The sequence below is a fragment of the Pongo pygmaeus genome, chromosome 22 (genome assembly GCF_028885625.2).
Source record: "Pongo pygmaeus isolate AG05252 chromosome 22, NHGRI_mPonPyg2-v2.0_pri, whole genome shotgun sequence".
Classification (NCBI taxonomy): domain Eukaryota; kingdom Metazoa; phylum Chordata; class Mammalia; order Primates; family Hominidae; genus Pongo; species Pongo pygmaeus.
In genome coordinates, this window is record NC_072395.2 from 55,162,988 (window position 1) to 55,175,202 (window position 12,215).

General features: G+C 50.7%; 1 protein-coding gene across 4 annotated transcripts in view; it reads left to right on the top strand.

The window, feature by feature from the left end:
* Window positions 1-3,219: 3,219 nt before the first annotated feature.
* Window positions 3,220-12,215, top strand: part of ABCG1 (ATP binding cassette subfamily G member 1) — a 77,466-nt gene continuing 68,470 nt past the window's right edge. The window contains exons 1-2 of one of the 4 annotated variants that reach the window (XM_054468569.2): window positions 3,220-3,392; window positions 9,759-10,002. In XM_054468569.2, the coding sequence (XP_054324544.1) occupies window positions 3,351-3,392; window positions 9,759-10,002 (286 nt within the window). In that variant the 5' untranslated portion in view covers window positions 3,220-3,350. Of the gene's footprint in view, window positions 3,393-3,971; window positions 4,136-9,758; window positions 10,003-12,215 lie in introns of those variants that run through there. The other 3 variants (XM_054468571.2, XM_054468568.2, XM_054468570.2) reach the window with 3 other exon arrangements.

Sequence of the window (12,215 nt, forward strand, 5' to 3'; positions counted from 1 at the left end):
AATTTCATGAGGGACACGAGGAACAGGCACCCATCCTGAGAAGGGGAAAGTGGGACAAAAGGGCATCTTCTAGGAAGCCACACTGGAGAGACTGGGGGCATCTGGTCCAGAGAACAAGGGTCTGGAAAGAATGTTGGTGCCATCACTGGCTGGCCAAGGCCTACTCTGGGGAGTGACTCCATGTTGCTGTGGTGCGCAGAGCAGTCAGGGTGACAGGGAGTCTGATCAGACACAGGTTCAGTTTGCTAATGGTGACAACACTTGATAATGGAGTGGGTTGCCAGTTGAGGTAGTGATATAGTTTGGCTGTGTCCCCACCCAAATCTCATCTTGAATTGTAGCTCCCGTAATTCCCACATCTTGTAGGAAGGACCTGGTCAGAGATCACTGAATCATAGGGGCAGGTCTTTCCTGTGCTATTCTCATGATAGTGAATAAGTCTCATGAGATCTGATGGCTTTATAAAGGGGAGTTTCCCTGCACAAGCTCTCTCTCTTGTCTGCCGCCATGTGAGACATGACTTTCACCTTCCGCCATGATCATGAGGCTTCCCCAGCCACATGGAACTGTGAGTCTGTTAAATCTCTTTCCTTTGTAAATTGCCCAGTCTCAGGTATGTCTTTATCAGCAGTGTGAAAATGGACAATACAGACAGGAAGGGGGTCCCCACTGGAAATTATCAGGCCCAGTAGGACTCGCCTGTCAGCAATGCCTTAGCAGAAATTTCTGTTGGGGTTGGGACTAAGCTGGTCCTGTTGAGAGCTCCCCTTGCCTGGTTGATCCTCAGGGTTCTACTTAGAATGCCTTGAAAGGCCTTGGCTGGGCACCCATGCCCAGTCTTTCTGCAGGGTTCCATTGGGGTTAATCTTCTCATTTCATCCCATGTGAACCAGGCCAGGCCCATCAGGGTTTGGCAACCCCCTGATGCAGTGGTAGCTGCCAGGTGACAGGAGCAAGGCTGCAGCTGCTGGGGGGCCATGCAGAGACAGCCTGCCAGAGGGGAGACCACCTGGGGAGGCCAGAGACATGGAGACTGCAAGAGACCAGGGGCTGAGGACAGAGTAGTGTACAGGTCTTTGGTCCCAGCAGTCCTGAAACCAGTGCACTCCGAACCTTTCTGTACTTAGCTTAAGCCAGTTGGAGTTTCTGTCCTTTACAACCAAGAGCCTTGATAGGAACGGCACAGATCTGTGCTACGCTACTGTTGGCTTCTTCCCCAATCGGGCACTGGAGGGGAACACAGCAGGGACTAGAGTGGGATGCTTGCTCGGTGCCGGGCATGGTAGAAAGTGCTTGCCATGCCTTATTTCCCACGTGGTGGGGATTTTGACCCCACTGTACAGATGGATAAGTGAGGACCCTTTCACTTATCCTGCAACAGAAAATCCAGCAGTCAAAGCCAACAAGGGCCCAGCATAGAATCGTCCCTCTCCGACTGCATCCTCATGCTCCACACACCATCCCCCTGGCCATTCCCAGCAGCCCAGTAAGCACTGCCTCACACTTCCAGTTCCGGACCAGCCACGACGGCCAGGCTGGATGGGGGCCATCCACTGGCTGAAGCCAATTGCCTATTCTCAAGCTGAAGGTCGATCAATCCCACATAAATCTTGGGGCAGAGAACTGGGGGGAGGTAGAAGGGGGGGAATGTCTAGAAGGAAATTCTGGGCACATTCCTGGAAGTGAGGAAGCACCCGGTAAACACAGCAGTCAGATTTCTTCATCTCAGCCAAGTGTAAAATCAAGGTAATGGATCTACTCTTTTTTTTTTTTTTTTTGAGACGGAGTCTTGCTCTGTCGCCCAGGCTGGAGTGCAGTGGTGAGATCTCGGCTCACTTCAAGCTCCACCTTCTGGGTTCACGCCATTCTCCTGCCTCAGCCTCCCAAGTAGCTGGGACTACAGGCATCTGCCACCATGCCCGGCTAATTTTTTGTATTTTTAGTAGAGACGGGGTTTCACTGTGTTAGCCAGGATGGTCTCGATCTCCTGACCTCCCAAAGTGCTGGAATTACAGGCGTGAGCCACTGCGCCCAGCTGGATGACTCTTGAGACAACACCATTCAGACAAAGGCAAGGCCTCCCACTTAAACTCATAACCGTGTCTCCTTTCTCTCCTTCGATTTGAGCAGCAGAATTTGGTTACAGTCATCTGACCTGTGGGTGTGAAGTCCACCTGCCTGGCATAAAAAGCTGTGCCTCGTTTCTAGGTGAGGAGAAAGACAGAGACCTGCCTCATCTGAGGTGTGGTTGGGAGCGGGGACCCAGGTGTGCTGGAAATGAAAAGAAATGCATTCCTGTTTTTCCTCCCAACACACAAACAACTGAACAAAAGCATTAGGGCCTGAGACTGGGAGTAAAGAATTCCTTGTCACCATGGGTACCAGGAAATGGCCCCACATATATAATAAGGGCTTTAGAGATGCTGGACCATCTGATATTCCAGCCTGGGGCCACATGGGAGGGTGCCCTGTTGTTATTCCTTATACAGTTCCATGAACACGGCTATGGCCAGGTTCTAAATCCGGCTCTGGAAACACCTCTGTCTGCAGAAAATGAGGCTTTTCTTTTTTGTTCGGGGATGAGCAGAGGGCAGAGGCCTGGACATCTTCACTCAGCACCCCTTTGAGACCCAGCACTTAGCACCATGGCTGACGCACAGCAATGTCACATGTGTGAGTGCACACGCTGCCTCACTGCCAGGGGTCACCCCACACCGGTGCTGTTGGGGGTGTTGGAGTGGTTATCTCTTCTTTAGTCCTCAAGCTCCTACCTGGCAGAGAGCTGCCCAACACCGTCGGGGTGGGGGGGTGGGGGGGGGTGGGGGGGGAAGGGAAGAAGCAGCAGCAAGAAAGAAGCCCCGTGGCCCTCACCGTCCCTCTCTGGACACCCCCTCTTCGGCCCCATCACACAGCCGCTTGAGGCTTGCAGGCAGTGGATTTCGGAGCCTGGGAACCCCGGCGTCTGTCGGGTGTCCCCGCAGCCTCAGCCATGCTGGCCCAGCCCCCGCGAGTTCGGGACCCGGGGTTTTTGGGGTGGCAGGGGGTTCCCATGGCGCCTGCGAGGCCTCTGCTCGGGCCGCTCCCGGAACCTGCGCTTCAGGGGGCCTGGTCCACCGCCGCCAGCAGGAGCAAAACAAGAGCACGCGCACCTGCCGGCCCGCCCGCCCCCTTGGTGCCGGCCAATCGCGCGCGCGGGGCGGGGCCGGGCGCTCTGGAACCAGAGCTGGAGCCGGATCCCAGCCGGAGCCTGAGCGCAGCCCGCACCCAGCGCAGCGGCCGAGCCGGGAACCAGCGCAGCCTCGGCCCCGCAGCTCAAGCCTCGTCCCCGCCGCCGCCGCCGCCCCCGGGGCATGGCCTGTCTGATGGCCGCTTTCTCGGTCGGCACCGCCATGGTGAGTGAGCGCATCCTTCGCCCGCCGGGAACAGGTTTTATTTTCAAGGAGAGCAGGAAACACACAAAGACTCGCAAGCTCGACCTGACACCCCTCCCTGGAGCGCGTCCTCTGGGCGCTGACCCAGGGCACCCTAGAGAGGCGCCCGGCTCCGATCGCTGCCCCCGCCCCTCCGCCCGGGCCACCTGGAGCCTCGGGATGCCCCTTGCACCGGCAGAGAGCACGGACTAGGTGGAGGGGCCGGGAGTGGGGCGGGGGCAGCGAGCAGCCCTACAAGTTGGACCGATGGCCTTGACCTGATGGCTTCTGGGCGGCGGGCGTGGGGCGCTGGGGACCCGGAGCGCACTGGGGACTGGGGAGGGGCCGCAGCTTGGGCCGGAGGGAAGAGAGGACTTGAAGAGGGGGAGCCCCGCGCGCACGGCTGTGGGCTTGGGGACCGGGGACTTCTCGCGCCATCCCCAGGAACGCCAGGCAAGGTCTGGGGGAACAAAAGAGGAAGCTGCCCCCAGAGAGCCGGAACCTGCGACTGCACTCCCGGGGACAGTCTCTCCCGGACCCACTCGGGGAGGGGGCGGCGAAGGCCCGGGGAGACCCGCGAGGGGAAAGCCCGGATTCCTGCCGGCCGCCTTTCTGCGCGCGCCGGAGAGAGAGACGCGGTGGGGACAGGGATGCGCATCTCACTTCCCCGAGCTCCGGAGAGGGATGGCGGGGTATCGGCGAGTTCACTGCTGGACACAGTTACTGTAAGTGCTGTTCCCAGGGGTGGTCAGGAATCTCCCTTTCTGGTTTTCTGGCATTAGGAACAAACAACAAACCAATCATCAGGCCCCCAGCCACCCACCTCACCTTATCCTAGGGCCCTTCATGTCTACGCCCAGCACACCAACATCGTATAGGTAGCTAAAGTACAAATGCAAAGTCTTCCGTATTCCACGCCGTGTATCTGTGTAGTTACTACCCTGATATTACTTCCCCGAGGCTGTAAGCCCACAGTGCATGGCACGCTCCGGGGCTCACCCCGCCCCTCCCCTGTAAGTCATTTTTAGCATCCTGTATTTGAAGTCAGCAGGGCTCAGCAGGATTTGACCGACAGTTACCTCTTGCCTTGAGCTCAAGAGAAAAAAAAAAAAAAGTAGCCAGGTTTCTGCGCATGCTCCGCTGTGACAACTGCATCCTATGATTCCAAACAGGTTACTGTAGAAGATACGGAGCCTCGCCAGCTCATTATATAATGATTTTGTGTAAACGATAGAATGGGGCCGCAGACATGGCCAGGCGGTGGGTGGAGGAGCGGAGAGCCCGAGCGGGAGACCCGCAGGCTGACTCCCCTCTCTGGGCTGCCCTGCCTTCCCTGCGTGGCTTCGACATAGAAGAGGCAGTGAACAAAACGGAAAAGCCGTTTCCCTCCCGGTGACACTTGCTTTTCTCTGGTTGAATCTTTGAGCAACACTTGGGAATTCTGCCTTTTGCACTCGTTCATCTATTAGGATTCCTAAATGAGGTTGACCATAGAAAATTAAGGAGGTTATTGATGTTAGTTGCAGGTAGAGAAAGTTATAGATCTTGCATTAGATGCTAGTTAACTCTTGAATTCCTTTTAGAGCTGCAAAGGTGGCTTGGTGTGGGTTTTCCTATAATGGACATGTGGAAAAATAATGAATCCGATGTTTTAAGGTACAGATTTTTAATACCAAGATCTTAAAAAAATGTTATATTATCATTTGATACTGCCCCCAGAGCTCAACTGTCTTGTTATCACATGGAGACAGTAATGGCTGGGCTCATTGTTTTGGTGAACATTATTTTATTTTGAAAATTATTTTCCTCTCTGAAAACTTGGTACTTTAAAAAAAGTTTAAACATTTCTATTCATGCACAGCTGTCCCACCCTGAAAGCACTAATCTGATGGTAGAAGCTAAGCAGAGTTAGGCCCCGGCTAGTCCTTGAATGAGAGACCACCTGGGAATTCTGGGGGCCGTAGGGTTAAAATAAAAATAAATTAAAAATAAAATATATTCTGGCCAAGTCATAAACAAAGAGCCCTTCAGAGATACCCAGGATCTTAAGCCTTGCTTTTCCTTCACCTCCGTGCCCTGGGGTCCATCCTGGTGTGGACCCTCTGAGCTGTGAGTCAAAGGAGGTACTTGGGGGTGAGCCAGGCACTCAGGGGAACATGCTGGAGCCCCTGAGTTCGGTGGGTATGCAAGGGGTGGCAAATGTGTCCAGTGGGAGGGTGGTATTTGGAGGTGTTCTGGGATTCCGAGTGACCCCTCAAGTGCGATCTGGTCTCTGGCTCAGTTCAGGGTATGATGCCTTGGGTATTTTCTTCTGGGCAGTCGCCTTGAGGGCTCTTGGTCAGTGCATTTTCCTCTTATGTGCTTAGGATGCTTAGGTGGGTACCAAGGCTGGCAGCAGTGAACCAAAGAGAGAAGACAGAGAGCTGCATGCTAACCGTGCTGCTGACTGGCTCCTCTTCCTGTTTCCTGACTTCCTCCTAATACTAGGAGAAAAAGTTTCTATCTCTGTGTTGCTGGTGGAAATGGAGTGAATGCGGCTCACCATGGCCTATGGGTGGCTTACTGACTGCTAGAGACCCTCCCCAGCTAAATAGGCATGTCTATCTGCCCAGGATTCAAACTGTAATCACAGGCCACTCTGCTCAGCGCCCAGGAAAATATTCCCATGAACAGCAGCCAGGAAGAATCCAAACAGGGTCTCTTTGGCATTCCACATCTATGAATGAACTTACTATGACTTACAATGTATTGTGCAGCACAAATCGTATGTGGCCCGGTGCGCGGGTGGGGGAAGGTCAAAGACAATGCTTCAGTAGGATAGGGAAATGGAAGAGTGGAAGGAAAAAATGAAGAGAGAAGATGCATGTGTTTTAATTTTAATGAGCTCAGGAGGCTAAGGAGAAACTCGCTGTAACCTACATTGCCGGCAGCTCTCATCGGAGGATGTGTTTCCAGAGAGCTGGTCTATTTCAGACTGACAGGCCACTGCCTCGCATCACACAATTTTCATGATCTTATTAATTGGGAGAGGCTGTTAGACGCTGTGGAGGAAAGGTGGTCAACTGTGTGCATTGCTTTGCTGTTGGTTTATTTGGGGGTGGGGCTGTATGATTTCCTTGGTGTGGATTTTCCTATAATGGACAAGGGCTGAAAGACGCCGAAACACCCACAACTCACCCGTGGAAGGCTAAGCAATAGTCAAGGGCCGTTACAGAGGCTTGTGGTCTCAGACCTGGAAGCCTCTCAGAGCAGGGCCCCAGCCTGGCCACGCCCTAATCATGGGGTCTTAAGCAAGTCAGACAATGTCTCTGTGCTTCCGATACCTCCTCCGAACTGGAGATGGTCATCCCACCTCCCAGCGCCCCGTCCCTGTTAGAGTTGTGGAGGTAATAAGAGGCATAAACTATATAGGCTAGAGTTTAATAGGCACATGGTAATTGCTGGATCGATAAACACTATTGTTTGTAATCACTTACCCAGCATGCACGAGCCATTATTATTTAATACTTTACATCGCAAGTACTTGATTCTGGCTTCTCTCTTTCTTACTCCCAAATCAGTTTAGTCACCCAGTTTTATCCTCCTGGCCTGTCCCCTTGCCTTCAGCCCCACTACCACCAGCGGATCCAGGCCACCATCACCCCACCTGGTTCACAGCAGGAGACTCTTTTGCAGTTCTGGTCCTGTTATTCCCTTGGGGCTCCCCAAAGATCTTTAGATAAAATGCAAAACCCTTAACGAAGTTGGCAAGCCCTTCCCCATGGGGACCTTGTTTGCCCCTCTAGTCTCATCTTATTCTAAAGCCCCCTACTCTCCTGCCCCTACCCTACTAGCCCAAATCCACACTCCAGCCCCCATATTTCTTACAGGTCTCTGAACACTTCACTGTCTCGTGCTGGTGGGACTTTGTCTATGCTGTTCCCTAGCAGAAGCCACCAGGAACCAGCACCCCTCTATCTCACCTTGCTAAACTCAGCTAAGATTCTATTTCTGCAGAAAGACTTCGTCCTGCGTCTCCCCATCTCAGGGTCTGTATTGCGTTAGATATCCCTTCTGAGTTACCCATAGTATGCTCTCCGCCTGGCTCTTGGCTCGACCTATTGTAATTAGTTGGTCTTCCTCAAAATGAAAGAAGCAGATCATAGGCACACATGGGGAAAATGCACTCACCAAGAGTCCTCAAGGCGACTGCCCAGAGGAAAATAACCAAAGCATCAAGAAGCACAGCTGAGCTTCTCAACAATCTGGAGGCACTTATGCTTTCCTCCTGGCTCTTGCCTTAACCTATTGTAATGAGTTGCCTGTTTTCTTGCCTGGGGCCAGATCTTGAACTTGAGCTTGCCAGGTCAGGGGCCATGTCTGTCTGGCTAATTGCTAACCCCAGGGCTTTATCTGGTGCTCAGTTTGTCCAGTGAATGAGTGAGTGAGACAGTGAGTGAGTGAGCAGATAGTGAGTCTAGCAGAGAAAGTCAGGGTCTCATGATAATGTAGATGGGTGGTGTGGTGGCCATTCACCCTGTATTAGTGTGGGCTTCCACAAGAAAGAAGCACCTGTCCCTGGGCTTCAGCAGGGGCCCCACACCTGTAATGGGTGTCTGAGGAGAGGGTGCAAATGTTGCGTGGCAGCTGGCCTCCTGGGGTGGAGGTGGAGAGGACCCACAATGGGAGAGAAGTTGCTCGAGCCCCCTAGGCCTTACCCTCAACTGCACACACAGCCATTGGGGGTCGCGTGGCAGAGCCCACGTCTCCCAGCAGGATTGGGTAGAACCCAGCACGTTCTGTGTATTTACTTGTGTGGCAAGATGGGGATGGAAACGGACACAGGGAACCAGGCCTAGAGCGCATTGTCTTGTTGCACAGCTTTGTTGATATCCCCCCTCCAAAGCCCAGATTTGGTGCTTTTGGGGCTCTTTTGGAATCAAAGTGAGCTCTAAACACCTGGGGCAGCAGCACGGGACCCCAGAGGGCAGGCTGAGGGGCATGGCACAGCAGCTCCTCCAAGAGGCCCTGCCACAGGGGCACTGGGACCAGCTGGGGGGAGGCTTCAGGGTCCCTCCCTTGGAGTCTGCATCTTATCATCACACCAGACCCCTAAGGAGTGCGGATCCCTTGTCAGACACACACACACCCTCCCAGCTCTGCTCGGGAATGTGGGAACCCACTTACGCTGGCATCCTAGACACCCTGCATGCCCGGGACCAGCAGACCAAGCTCAGCTTTGTCAGAGTTTCACTCGGCACCTTTAGTTTTAGCCACACAATATTATAGCCCAGGAGCTAAGTTTTGTTTTCATGAAGGACTTCAGAGGTAGAAGATGCCCGGGAGGGGTGTGTGTGTGCTTTTGGCACTGTGAGATGTTCTCTCTTGATTTGGAAGACAGCAAGAAAAACCACAGCAATTTGCTCCCCCAGGGTTCTTCTGTGTTTTGAAAGTACCTGAAGCTTATTGATTTGCTCATGGTTGCCAGGCCATTAAAAAAGGATATTTCTTTCTTTGCATAGATACTTCTGGGTTCTTGGCAATCGGTTACAGTTCGTTTGACTCCCAATGGAAGCTTTAAAAGCCAATGGTAGCTACAAAAGATTAGGTACTCTCACGAGGCAGTGAAGTGAACACCTATCTTTTTTTTTTTTTTAATGACTCAAATTCTGGGATAACTTCTGCTACTCACTTGATTGTGAGACCTGGAACACGGTCCTTAAATTGTCTATGTCTCCGTTTCCTTGTTTGTCTAACATATTAAAAAATGTTAACCATTCCAACTTTTCAGCACTATAATGAAGAGGTAGCAACAGAGTAGAATTGTAAGTGATTTGGAAATTTTAAATGCAAAATACAAAGGCCAATCCCCACAAAACTCAGCAACTCAGGTGATGTCATTGCTCCTGAGACATTGTTATGAGATTACACGAGAAAGGCACAAAACAGTTCAGTGTAAATATAAGTTTCTCGTTTTTTTATTTCTTAGGCACCTGGTGTGTCTTTATTGAGGTTTTTAAAATGAGGGGACTGTAAATAGATCAATGCCTATGGTGGCCAGTGTTTTCTTCTTTGAGGCAAGTGATGATTCATGGATTATAGTTTTATGATTAGATTTTATGATTCCAAAGTAAGACTTGTAGATCAGCGTAACACTTTACCTTAATCATTTTTTAATAGAAGAAAATGTGACGGAGATGACAAATTCCACTAGGTAGGCACGTTTCTTCTGGGGCCAAAGGCGCTCCTGCAGTGGAAGAAGTGTTGCTATTAATAACCAATGACCCTGAGCCTCATGGTGAATCTCTTCATGTTCTTTTTCTTGATGCAGCTTATAACAGGTCTTGTTGCTTCCTCTGGTTTTTCTAGAATGCCAGCAGTTACTCTGCAGAGATGATGGAGCCCAAATCGGTGTGTGTCTCGGTGGATGAGGTGGTGTCCAGCAACATGGAGGCCACAGAGACGGACCTGCTGAATGGGCATCTGAAAAAAGTAGATAATAACCTCACAGAAGCCCAACGCTTCTCCTCCTTGCCTCGGAGGGCAGCTGTGAACATTGAATTCAGGGACCTTTCCTACTCGGTTCCTGAAGGACCCTGGTGGAGGAAGAAAGGTAGGGAGGGCGGCTGCTTTGTGTATCAAGCTGGGAGGAGCCTCTGAAGGAGGCAACAGGTTGTTTGGGCAAAATCGGGGTCTGGAAGTTGAGAGGCTGAGCTTCTCTTCCCAATGCCGTCACTGCTGTGGTCAATTTATTCTATTGCTTTCTGCCTGAATTTTCCTGTCCTATAAAATGAACAGGTTGGATTTGGTGATCTCAAAGTTCATGGTTGCTCTGAAATTCTGCAATGTCATTATGGAGAATTTCACAAAGATTGACGGGTGTCAAAGTGTGCCTGTTTCTGGCATGTGCTCAGAGAGCCCTCTTTTGTGGATGCTATTCATGTCCATCTTTCAAGATGGAACTGTTTTTCAACCGCCCAGAGCAAAATGGGTGACAGGTGCCCCCTCCCAGGCGTGAAGCGTTAAAAAGTGGCCAGTGACCTACTGACCTCTCCAGAGACCCATCTTGAAAGGATTCTTTTGTGGGTGATTGTGGTAGGCTAGAAAGAAAACTAAACTGTTGAAATGAGCTGTATACATAAAAATAGAAAAAACAGAGAGGACAGAGCTCAGGAGGTGTCTGGAACACCACACAATGCAGGAGTTTGCCACCAGCTTTTTGCATGTTACAGGGAATTGATGAGTGGTAGTTTGAGTTTTCTCAGCAACCTTCCCTAGCTCTAGAGTTTCACAGTTTGTGGAGTTAATGCCGCCCTGGGTTGGTGTGTTTTTTTCCAGCCTGATCTGTTTCTTTCTGTGGAATTTATCCTTCATCTCCTTCTGCTCCAAGCACTCATTGTCTGCTCCTAAGTGGATCAGACAGGTGGGTTGGGGGAGCTGATAGGCAGAGGACATGTCAGACTTCATCAAGAAACCATGGTCCCTAGTTTCTACTGAATCATGGAAAGCAACTTGAAAATCTGGGAAGACTTTGGAACAATACAAATGACTCAGGTACCCCTGGAATATGCTAATATTTTAGGACTTTGAACTTAAAACTGGATTCAGCCCTTCTCTCATTTTGAAGAAGACCAATCAAGACTCACGTTTTAAATTTTCAGTTGTCTTTCTTCTTTTCCCTATTATCTTCTTTTGGTTTTTCTACCCTCTTGAAGCTAAGTCTTTGAGACCCTTAGTGTGGGCAGTCCTATCTTCATTGTAATCACAATTTTAGAGCTTTGACCGACTGGTGCCTGAGATCTGCAAGCCCAGTTGGTGGCTGGGTAACTGTATGTCTGTGTCTGCACAAGCAGAAACAGGTTCAGTACCTTCTCAACAGACAACAGTATAGCACTGTGATGCGATACTTGCATTTTCAGAGCATCCCAGACTGTTCTGTTAAGAAAGCAGCACTGTGGCAGGCTCAGATGTGGGCCCACTCCTTTGATCATGTTGGAATTTCAACATAGGGTTCTAGAATTCTCCTTCTCAACTTAAAGAAATATTTTATAGAAAAATGTATCAAGAAACCCAGACACCGTGTCATGTTTTGGCCTCATTTGTCTATATAGACAAATTACGGCAAAGCAGTGAGCAACACAGAGCGATTCCTCTCTGTCTGTTTTGTGTGGCCTTGGAAATGTTGTCATGATGGTAGAAAATGCTGGGAAGGGTGTCTTGTAAAATGAAGATGGGTTGTAATGCAGAAATGAAGACATCTGAAACCTGGTGGCATCTGGGTTTGAAATGTCTTGGCATAAGCCTGGTACACAGGTGTAGCCAGTGTTTGCAAGTGAAGAGTATTGCTCCCCTACCCAGTGTGTTTGTCTGTTTTCACACTGCTATAAAGAACTACCTGAGACTGGGTCATTTTTAAAGAAAAGAGGTTTAATTGACTCACAGTTGGGCATGGTTGGGGAGGGCTCAGGAAACTTACAATCATGGCAGAAGGTGAAGGGGAAGCAAGGCATGTCTTACATGGTGGCATGGGGTGGGGGGAGAGAGAGAGAGAGAGAGAGAGCGCAAAAGAACCCACACACATTTAGAACATTAGATCTCATGAGAACTCCCTCACTATCATGAGAACAGCACGGGGGAACCGCCCCCATGATCCAATCACCTCTCACCCAGTCCCTCCCTTGACACGCGGGGATTACAATTCAAGATGAGATTTGGGTGGGGACACAGAGCCAAACCACATCACCCAGTGTGTGACTTGTCACTCCTATATTCTCTAAGTGTTTAAACTGATCACATGAATCATCACAGTTAGCCAGCTGGTAATGG